At 37.9% G+C, this 12,130-nt stretch overlaps 1 protein-coding gene across 1 annotated transcript in view; it reads right to left on the bottom strand.

Moving 5' to 3' along the window:
• Positions 1-273: 273 nt before the first annotated feature.
• Positions 274-12,130, bottom strand: part of SELENOF (selenoprotein F) — an 18,928-nt gene continuing 7,071 nt past the window's right edge. Inside the window, 3 exon segments of the mRNA NM_001309275.1 lie at positions 274-1,249; positions 3,229-3,278; positions 10,243-10,306. Coding sequence (NP_001296204.1) covers positions 1,118-1,249; positions 3,229-3,278; positions 10,243-10,306 — 246 coding nt within the window. The 3' untranslated portion in view covers positions 274-1,117.

Here is a 12,130-nt window from a genome sequence, read left to right as displayed (position 1 = left end):
AAGAGCATCTAATTCTATTGGTTTAGTGTGAGTTCGTCTCTAAATTATTATTCTGGATCTGCTATAAGCTGATAATTTCTTCCACACGTTTTGGGTTGCAAACTGTAAATAAATTTCTTGAGATATAAAGTTATATATGAAGAATAAAATTGGGTACCAATCCAGGCTACCGTGTAACACCTATTCATCCAAAAACTGGTGAGCATGAAGTAGTTAAAGGAAAGATGTATTTTTGGTAATTAAACTTTAAAAAAGAAAAGAAAAGCATTCTTCTTGCTCGTCGTATTTATTCGCTCTAAGTGAAGGGGAAAAGACTGACAAGTTGTAAGAGATTTGTCTGTCTATATTTTCCTGTGCATGTAAATTTCAAATGAGAAAGAAAAACATACATTTTAAAAGAACAGTTTATAAATTTATTTGATAGAGAGAATTCCAATAAATTTGTGAAAATTATACGTCTTGAAAAACTTTTCCTTCTATTTCATGTTCTCTGAAGCAAAACACTTGATGCAAAGCACACCTGACATCTGACTAGCACATACCTCAGAGGTTTTCTATGCAGTCTTCACTAAAGTGTGCTTACCAAATGTTTTGCAGCACCAGAACATGAATTCCTCCATCAGCTTCAAAACCTGTGAACTACATACTCAAGGTAAATAATGCTTCTAAAAAAGAGACATGGCAAATACAAAAAAGAAGAGGGTATTAGCAGTCAAGGTTCTTTGGGAGATGTTACATTGCTTTTGGTTGTGAAATTTTTATAAAGAGCAGCACACAAGAACATGGTAACCATTTCAATTATCTGAAGCTCTTAAATTTAAAGGGTGTTTGTTTAAAAAAAAAAAAAACACAATTACAACAAAATGATATTTGCACAATGAAGTTAGAAACAAAGCATTTTGTTAGTGACAAATGCACTAAGAACTGAAAGCTCTTTTGTTTGTCAATTTTGTCAGATGTGTTCTGAAGCTTCCCCTTCCAATTACAAGCCGTTTAGTGCAGCACAACAGGTATTTAAAAATTAACATAGAAACTGGAATGTTTTTTCAATTGTAGCACATATCATCTGAGATGATTACCATGAAAAGACCTGAAAGAGGATCACAAAAGCAATGACTTATAGACGCTCTAATTTTTCACTTAGGAACTCTTCCACGCTATCTGTATTCCACTTGAGGATGCTCAGTTCTTCTGCAATGTTCCCACTGTCGTCCAGCAGCTTCAGTACAGGGTCAGAACCACGCACATACTGCAGAAAGAAACAAGCCAGTTCCCTTGGGCTAGAAAACGTGTTCTCCATTTTAAATCCCTTCTCAATTTATTTACATCAGTTAAAGATGTCAAATCACGAAGAAAAATACACTCAAAGATTAACACCATGAAGTATGAATACTTAAAACCAGAGTGATAAATGAAATTGGAGTATTTGAGAAAATGTAGGCAAGATAACTTATGCTATGAAACCCAGCTAAGCTTAGGAAACATCAAAACAACCCATACTTAAGGTTGATTGTTCCTGATAACGCTTACTTAATGCTGTAAGTATTTCAGTGCCATGTGTTTTGTTCTGCATTTACGAATGTTATTGATAGAATGTTTACCAACAATATATTGTACTTTTCTTGAAGAAAATGTCTATATAAATCTGATAAAGCTTATGAGATCCTTTTGCTTGTTCTTTCCTATGTTACTGTTGCCTCCTCCATCCAAACTTAAAGGAGTAGACGCAAAGGAAGAGCAAAGGAGAGGGGAGACATCCAGGTTAAAGCTGTAGTGACAGAGATGCTGCAGGCTGTACATCCCCTGGCAGCAGTGGATACAGTGCATGGGCAGGGAGAGAGCCATAAGGCTTGCATGGAAAGAAGGTATTCTGCTTTAACTGTTGTAAACTCCTCAAGTTTGATTTTTGAGACGAGCAGATGAATGATCCTTCTCATATAGTCCATGGACTTTTTTTTTTTTTAACAACTTAAGAATTGTCTGGTCAAGCAGTGCAGAAGTATAGTATCAATTTTTGATGTAATTACTTTCTTGCCTACTACTGTGCTCTATTTGTGCCTACTATGTTTTGCAGTAGTGCTGGTAATGCCTCTGAAAATTGAGTGAATCCTAAAATAGGTAATGCAAATAAGAGCTTTTAGCAGTACTGTAAGGATGTAGCCATGTAAGGTTACAGAAAAATTTTTACTAGGGGTATTTTACTTTACCCTATTACAGAGCTAACCTAGTTTGCTTCAGTTAATGAAGCTAGCAGCATCTCTAATTGGTTTTCCCAAAGTCTTGTAAAATAAATACCAGATTAATTTGTACATTTTTTCCCCAATAATGTTTTATACCAATTGTAGTATAGACTGCTTTAATGTTCAGTACAGCTACAAAGTTTAAATAAAAATGAAACACTCAGATATACAAGAGAATGCTTTTGAAAGAGGACATATGGATACATGAGACAGACAGAGGAAACCTGCTTTAGATGGAATCTGCTGCTGAGAAGACAAATTGCTTATTTCAGCCGTGCATGGCTATGAAGTGACTCCAGATGGTGCCATTTGGTGAATAGAGATGAGAGCACAAAGATGTGAGAATTGAGATGTGTATCTGTGAAGTATACTGAATTTGAAAGCAAAGAATTGCTTGTGCTTAAGGCACTGTGGCTTATGCAGCTTTGCCTATATGCAAGTCATAGGAAACACCATTCAGTGTATGCAGTTCTTTAAAGCTGGATGTTTGAAGGCTAACAGAATCAAAACAGACTGAGGAAGATCTGAGAGGAAGGAGAAATATCCAAGAATTTCTGAATGTATGGAAATGGCAGCTACATTAGAAAATGAAGAACAGATTGAGAGTGGCAGAAGAAGCTCAAGTAAACACAAGATATCCACAGAATCAGGTCAGAATGCAAGATTCCTCACATTCTTTAAACATCTGCTTTTACTTAAGGGTTTCAGTATACTTTTTATTGGATTTAAACAAAATAATAAACAACTCCTTGGGCCCCAGTAACAACAAAGATCCAGTACCACTGCTTAGCAATAACCCAATTAGTGTTAGCTGCAGAAATTTCGAAAGATTTATATTGGCAATGAAAGTACATCTTCTCCTGAAGGATTATTTCATCAGCAAATAAGGATGCTCCATAAAAGGGATGTTTCCACCACGTTTAATTCTTCTTAATATATGCTTCTCCCGACTCCAAGAAAACACAAAAACCCTTTGGTTATTACTTACCTTGATTTGCAGTCCCCTGAATAGCTTAGGCTTATCACTCCTGACAAAAGCTACAATATGGAGAGAGAAAAAAAAAAAGAGAATCAAACATTCTCATGAAAAAAGGCTATAGAAATTAATGGCAGAATTCTCAGTATCTTCACAAAAGCATTAGTACTAAACAGTATGCTAAGGAAAACTATTTTTACCAGTGTTCCAAGCTTGGATTTTCCTTGGATGGTAGTGCAACTGCGTGAGTCAGTTCATCTGCATGGACAACTGACACTCAGCAGAGCCACGCAGACAAGGCTGTATCTGCAGATGTGAAGGAAGTTGTTAGGGCAGTAAGACTCTGGCTGGAGATAAGCTCTGTGTGGGAGGATACATGTGAAACAAACGCCCTTGGCGCACTGCACAGAAGTGGCAGCAGTGCTGGTGAAAGGGCACTGAGGAAACTGTGGGTAGAGGTGTTATTCTTGCACACAAGACAAACAATTTTGTCTTACAGAGCTCTCCAAGGTTATGTGCTGAAAATCAGCACAGAAACAAAAAGAGAAGCTGGTATCTCCTCTTTTCTTGAAACTCCTAAAGGCAAGCAGCCAGCTTCACTACGGGCTCTGTGACCTGCCATGCAGCTCCACAGAGAGATCAGCTGCTAATGGACAGATTCTTCACCTGAAGTGTCGGTCACACAAATGTGAGTGCTAACAGCCACACAGACCCTGTATCCCTACAGCACTCTATCCTTGTGTTAATGTGAACATTAAAAAGGATATTGACAGCATGCCTTATTTCAGGACAAAATGTGAGCACAATCCACTACTTCCAAACACTTTAGCTTAATGAATAAATGAGTTGCAAAAGTATTTTAAATTTATTTAGAAAATAGTTAGTCTTCATTTCCCATTACATTCAGGTTGCACTAAAGGCTGAATTTAGTATCTATAGTGACATTAAGTGGATTCAGGCAGCTCCTGTGGTATGCCAGCAGTCTCCCCAAGGATGAACGTTGTCAGCACGGATTGACTCTCACGGAGGTGCTGGCTGCATGTTAAAGCTGTCTTTTCAAGGTTAGACAACAATGCATCTCTTGCGAATTGCAGTGCATCCAGCTGGTGCATGAAGATGAGCAGCAACCTCAGGACTAACGCCTCGTGCTGGCTCACAAAATGTAGTGCTTTCCTCAGTAATTGTAAAGATGTCCTCTGACGTCTTTATACCTCTCTCCCTATTACTGAAGACAGTTACCTTACCATTTCCTCAGTACGTATATACAGAGTGACATTTATTTTCTCCAGTCTTCTACTGTGCTCCTGGTACAGAACAAAATCAAATACTCTGCTGGCTGTACCAACCACTGTGCAGCATAAACAAGTTCAGAACAAAATGGCATAGTAAGCTGCTAGACAGACTGGTAGCTGAAGAAGAAGAAAGCTTGCTTCTCTTCTTTCTGGGCAACTTTAATGTCACACTGCAAGCTGTATTTCAAACAGCACTAAACCACCAGTACTTGCTCACACACTGGAGTTCAGCTCCGATATAAATTCACACCGAGGCCCTTTTCAGACACTGTTTTCCTATGCCCTCATGAGCTGTTAGTTGTCTGGGCTCTGCTAGCAAGATACAAAAAGCGGTGATGTTTCTCAAGTACACAACGAACTGAACTATTACATGGAGATTTTCCCCTGCAAATTGAAAAATTTGTAGCTGAAATCACTGTGTAGGACTTAATATAAAAAGGAGGTTTTAGGAAACGGTATATGGAGTCAACTGCAAAACAGAGAAGCAGTAAGATGGCGCAGTAAAATGGAGTCTCCAACACTTTCAGCCTTCAGCAGGTTCACACCTGGCTAATTGAGTGACAGATAAAAGCTCACTTGGACATGAGTGGCTGCTCGCTGGCTGCAGTATTGGAGCACACAAGCTCATAAAATGTGGACACAATTAGGTGAAAGAAGAAAGTATTCTCTAGGTTGTGTTACATTTTGTCACTTTAAAAGTAGCTATTATGCCTTTGTATCAATGTCAAATGTCTAAATCTTCTGAAAGCTGAAGCACTACAGACTTTTCTATCCTGAAATTTTAGACAGCTGGAACAAAATCATTTTTTGTTAGTGGCATATTTATTTCTAATGCTCATCATAGTGACTTTCTCTTTGGTCACCTGAGTTTCTATGATGCAACTAAGAATAACATAATATATATATTATAACTTCCACATTCTCAATTTTGGAAACGAAATTAAAAAACTAATTCATTGAGATGTGTTAAAAATACAGATTGCCCCGTCAAACCCCACTTCTCCACAAAATCAGGCTCTAAGTTGAAAACACGGTCTTGGAATAGAACTGATGGGGTCAGAGGTGAGATGCAGCTTGGGCACACATTTTGTGACATGCAGCTGCCAGCTGACCCTGAGATGTGGCACACACGGTCCCCCTTCTGCACAGCCCCAACTCTTGCTAAGGCTATTTGCACATATTTACACCACTGTTTAATAGTCTGATGCTTAATACTAAAATCCTGGATATCTTCCAGTTTTCCTCTGCCCATAGCAGCTTCAGAAATTACACACTGCAGAGAAAAAGTATTTAATACAGTTCATTCATGGGTGAGTGAGAAAGGCATTTTCCACTTTGATTTCTGCAGTATGAACTCTGAGCTCGGTGCCATGACACTATTTTTGGTGAATTAAACACCAGACTAGAAGTCAGAGCTGTTCTACTGCCTGCCTTGTGACTGTCCTGTCACATAATGTTAAGAAAATCACTTCACCTTATGCTGTTACAAAACACAAGCAATACCAAAGCATATGCCTTCTGTTTGAGGGCAACCCTGAGGTGAGGCTGCACAGCAGACCTGACTGCCATTCCGATCAACTACAGCAAAAGGTCAGATTGTGGAGCAGAAGACAGCCTACTGGCTTCTCTGAGGCAATCTGCTGAATGCACGAAAGGGAGAAAAGGATCAGATGCGTACAGATATTACAAAGCCTGTTGAGTGCCAAGCTGTTACTCAAAGACAGGTCACACCTAGCGTCAAACTGTGCTTTAAAGGACCTAGGAGCAGGCTCTGCTTACATACAACACAGAAACCTACTGCTATCGTCCCTATGTTTCAACCGAGCTTTAAAATGAATAAGTTGGAAGTAAGACCTAGAATCCTAAACACAGATTACTAAAGAACTGAAGAACCACTCACATCCAAACTGCATGTCTATGTATTGCTGGCAGACACCTGTGCTATTCTCTCTGAAGCAGAACATACTGGAGGAAATCCTTCTGACCCCACATGGGCATGACTTCACACTGCATCATAGTAAGCTGCAGATCAGTATGTTTGGCATTAGTCCTTTGTAAAAAGACTTGACTATCTACTTTCAAAATATTAAGGGCATGATCCAGATTACCAAGGATATCCACATTCAGAAATACTTGTTTTATTTAGTTTCCTGCCTTAGGAGAAAAGATCTCCTTCTTGATCTGGAACTGGAAAAATACAAAATGTTAAGCTAATCTATTAATACTTGAATGAGAGTCAATATACACAGCAGTAGAATCTCACACTTATCTTCAAACAACTATGCACACAGACAAGTATTTTCAACCTTGTCCATCTCCACACGCATCAGAAGGAATATAACAGCCTCGGATCAGAAAGGCCTGGAGGAAATGAAAAAAACTTACTGCCCTATTATATCAGTTCCAGATTTCATTCCAGAAAAACACAACAGAAGTCCTCACTAGCAATTCTCTTCAGCATCATATCAGCAATAAATTTTTACTGTGCATTTATTCCTCTTGGTAAGATACAGCATGTCATCTAGCAAGAATCTGATGTGAATAAGTATCTCCCAGTAGTGCAAAAGTCCACTTGTTCAAACTTTCAATCCTTGTGCTACTTAAACTGTGCTTTCTGTTTTGATTTCTTCCACTGCTTACCACTGTAACACTATGAGCACCTTTCTAACCATGTATGTCTGTTGACATGGATTCATCCAAGTTTTGAAACTCTACATGCTCTTCTCGGTTTAAGCTATTAAACTCTTAACACTGCATACAGATAAACAACTTTGCATACCACTTTGCATAGCTAAAGAACACTACAGATGCTGACCACACACTAAAAAGCAGCAGCATACTTTTTTGATGGCGGTGACCTTCCCTCCTACCCATAATTGTTACACCAAAGAGGTCTATCATTTGAACAGGGCAAAAAATTGTCAGCGCTCCAAGAGCAACATCAGAAGGGAACACTTCCATCACTAAGGAGGAACGCTGCAAAATTAGTATCAAGAATGATCTGCTCCTAGAAGAATATTTCAAGTCTTTCTGTGATGCATATTCTGTGATCACATATTAAAATACTAGCAATAGGAAGCAAAAAAAGACTTAACATTTTATCGAATCATGATTCTGCAGGGTACTTTGTGCAACTCTGAGTACAGTACATACAGCTGATTCTTACAATTAAGAAGTCAGAAAAACTAAATGTATACAAAAAGTGTTACAGAGAATAACTGATCTCTTATTATCACACATGGGGTGTGTAACATGAGAGCAGTACTGACAGAGATGTGCCTCAATCTGAAGGATTTATTTACTTGCATGTTTGTATATAATCTATTTACAAAAGATTATGATGAAATGATGGATGCTTCTCATTAGAATGTCCTACATTGCTTAGCAAGAATTTTACTGACTTCTGTGCAAAAATCTAAGATTTAATATTGTTCTAATTTTCAAATTTCTGTCACCAGTGCTTAAGAACTACAGATAAAGATAACCAGGAGATAAGTGATCTTTCCTAGAAGTACAGCCCACTAACAAACTACATTCTATTATCTATAAGAATCCCCTCACAGCTGCAGAACTTGAGCAATACAGCAGAGTGCTTACTGACTCCCTGAAGCCAGAGGATCTAATGCAGTTGCATGTTGCGTGAGTTCAAGGATGAAGGACTTTCTGTAACATCTGCTGGGAGCACATTCATTGTGTAACTACAAGTCACACAGCGAAAGGTCAGAATTATTCTCCTGATGAACAAAAAGAATGCCAAGATGTGAAGGAAACATTCAGTGAAAAAAGCCAGCCTAATTCAGTTCTGCTAAACACAGTGAAAAGAACACAGGAGTGCAAACATTGTGATCTTGTATCTCATCATGAACAGAGCAGGGCTGCCACTGAAAAGTCAACTTCAAACAAATATATTAGATTAGTCACCGACCTACCCAATTTTGTTTTCTACCTCAGAGCCTTAGTTTTATGTCAGTCAAAAACTGTTTCATTGTCTGTGCCAGCTGGTATAAGAAGATCTTGCTTCATCTAAGAATTTTGTCACTTATGCTTTCAGTGTCCTGCTTTGATGGAATGATAAATATTTAAAAGCTGTTTTATGAGGAGCAATTTCAGAACATACATGTTAAGGGAATTATTTTTACAGAATAGCATTTATAATGTAGCATTTTCTTCTTATGGGAAACTGAGCAGGAAACAGTATCTCAACACTGGACATACTACAGAGGTTTACAGGAATATAAGGTGTTACCTGACTTATCATGAGAAGCTTTATTTGAGAAAGATAACAGGTATCCTTGGCCACACTCACAAAAGCATTCAGCAGGCTGTGATCGTATTACAAAGAATAATGCTAGCTAAAAGATTACATTCTACTGCTTTTTAAAATTTTCCCATTATGCTTTTAAATTTTATCTTATCTTCCAACCTGTTGCAATAAGCCTAGCAGCAAATCTGATCTGTGAGACTCAGATTGGGTAGCAGCAGAAACTGGTGAGCAAAAAAAAAAAGTCTGTTCATCCTTCCTTTCTTTTCACTATCCCAAAGAGAAAAATTGCTTTAGATAAACAAGGATGGAAAGGCAAATTGTTAGCATTTGTAAGTTTTTCCTTCGTACCAAAAGCTTTTGGGGGATGTATTACAGTGCATATAGAGCAGTTGGGAATATTTTTAAGTTTGCTGAGTTTGAATGGACATGGGGATAACATGGTTGCCTCTACTAATACAAGTTTCCTCAGAACCCTAAATTGCACAAGCAATATAATTAGTTCTTGTTTTGGTGTTTTAAACAGCAGGAAAGAATCTTCCTCCAGCCTTGTGGTCAATTAATGGAACTGCGTGCAGGTAAAAGTGGAAGGAGGGGAGTCCAAAACAGCGTAACTGCAGTCTGGTTTTAAATCCTTTTATTTCTTGTTCTTTGGAGCACCTTCAATTAAGATGATACTAATACTGGCCATGCTAGATGGCAGATGCACTTTTTGTGGACTTTTATTTCTAAAGCTGTATTAGTCCTTTTCTATGTCCATGTGATGTTAAGCACAGTATTAGGAACTTCATTACTGAAAAAGAGCACTGCAATGTCATTGTATGGTAACTGTTGAGTCACAGCTGAACCACTGATTGATCGCCTGGGGAAAAGACCAGTCAGCCCTGGAGCACAGGTGAAGGCAATTCAGCTGCGTGACTGGAAGGGGTGGAGCCTGGCTGCACCTCTCTTAGACACCATTTAAGTAAGGGCTGACACCCACTGGGGAAAGTTGGAGATTGTTCCCTTGTAGAGTCCTTCCTGCAAGCCTAGATCTTCAGAGATGGGTGAGTACCTTTCCTTTTGTAAAGGATTTGAGCCCAATCTTCCCAGTTGCAGTATCATTCTATCTGTGCCAGTCTTTCTAATTATTACACTCAAAAGTTCTATTCCTAAAAAATTCCATGTTGAAATTTCTCACAGCTGTTTTTCCCACAGCTTTCTCCCACCACACACTGATGATGCTCATTTTCCTTCTTTTCTATTTTGTTCACTTTAGCTGACTGTCAAAGCAATTAAACTGCAGCATCTATGGAAGGAAAGCAGTTCCATAAGCGCACTATATAATTTCATCTATCAAGTACTGGAGTCTCAGGTCAGTGCAACTTTTCTGATATAATATATGAAATTTATGACTACTTGTAATAACACTTGAAAGCATATTTTGCTGCAACAATATTTTGTATTTTAAAGAACAGTAGTGGCTTTACTTACCCTGGACTTGAGGGAACCTGCCCAATTTTCATCCACATACCTCTAGGACAGCTCCTGCATAAAGCTGCAACAACATACAGAAGCTGTTAATATAAGTATAAACCATTTGTTTGCTCATGGCATGTAAGCTATTGATCTGAGCATCAGTATCAATTCATTAGATTTGATACGGAAATATTTCATCTATTTGTCTTTGAGAAGAAACTGAGGTTGAGCTAACCTCAATGCTCGCACTTAGACATCAGTCATCTTAGCCACCTATGCAAGGTATCCAGATTTGCTGCCCTTAAAATGAAGTGTAAGTTCATTTCAGTTCTATAAAAAGTAACACCTCAATAAAAAATATAAATTGCTCTTCTATAAGGTCACACTTTTAAACTTTGTCTGGCAACATGCACCTGGCTCTGAAGTATGGTGAATCTTAAATACAAGGTAGCAGCAGATTTTTCCTGCTTTCTACTGTAAAGCTTGGCATTTTCATCTCAGAAATAGCTGTCAATGCTGTTTACCAAATCGCATCCTTCTAGCTGTGGAACTCCTACTTAGAGAGAAACTGACAGAATAAGCTTCAGTTAAACAATCTTACTTAAACTTTATAAGCAGTGAATACTGCTGCTTCTGTTTTCTGATAGCAGTGTTTTCATAACAAATGTGAAAGTCCAGACAGAAAAACATAACAGTGCTGACATGAAGTAAAATATTAATGTTTGACTTAACCCGTGGAGATGCGTAATTAAAAATATGTTTTCACTTTGAAATTTAATAAGTGCTAACCCTCAAAAAAGGAGCGAAAACCAGACACAACATGACAGAAAGCTCTAAGTGAGACAATTTTATTAAAATTTCATCCCCATCCACACTGGCAGTCTGGGTGGCTGGGGAATGCATCTGCAGTTCAGAATATGACTCTTCTGATTTCCGGTTCAATTCAGCACTGGTGTAAATGCCATGGATCAGAACATATGAAATACTCTATACTCATCTGCAAGGAAATTACAGCTTCTTGCCTGACCTGAGCAAATCAGTAATCATTACTTCCACAGGAAATGGAACTAAAAATACTGCACTGTAATATATGTAGAAGAGCCTCTCAGAAGCTTGCTTAACCACATGCATGATTTTCAACTAAACATTAGATTTAAGACAAAAACACAATGTGAATGTTAAAACGCTGAGCCATAAAATAATACTTGAAAGATTAAAAATATAATTTTTAAGCTTTTTTTCTTCCCCAAATTAAAATATTTAAAAGGCACAGATAAAAATCTCAGATACTAGCTAGCATAATTAAATTTCTCTGGATTGAAATCATGAAAGTTTTAAGATGGAGGAGTTACATACGCTGAATAGTGAGATTTTAAACTTAACCTGTGCCCCCATTCATTATCCTTTTAAAATCATTCCAACAATTATATCGGCAATCCTGCATTCAGATATTACTTTGCATGCTCGTTAATGCACCAAGCATTTCCCCTGGTTCTATATGCTGACAATTACTTGCATTTTTCTGTCAAGAATTAGTATAAAGAAATAGAGGGGTAATAGCCTTTTTCCATCTGTTCACCAATTATGTTCTTTATGGGCACAAAGAAGTAAGCACAGCAGATTTAGGACAACGGTAACGTGAACATTTTTCAGTTCTCTTTACTGCAAATAATTCTTCCTGTTTATTTTTTCCTTTCAAATAAGGATTCCTATGGAAGCAAGATCACTGTGAGGATCTAAAATGTAAGACATCACGTGATTACAGAATACTCCTGCTTCGTAGCTCCTAGCCAGTAACTGACAGAAATGAAGTTTTAGCAAAGAAAACAGCGCAATTGCTGATGCTTAAAAATATTTTGAGCTTCTATCTTTGCCATAACTGAAGCCCAACTGTGCTACTTCA

This window comes from Meleagris gallopavo, chromosome 10 (assembly GCF_000146605.3).
Source record: "Meleagris gallopavo isolate NT-WF06-2002-E0010 breed Aviagen turkey brand Nicholas breeding stock chromosome 10, Turkey_5.1, whole genome shotgun sequence".
NCBI classification, from domain to species: domain Eukaryota; kingdom Metazoa; phylum Chordata; class Aves; order Galliformes; family Phasianidae; genus Meleagris; species Meleagris gallopavo.
This window is presented reverse-complemented; position numbering and strand designations above follow the sequence as displayed.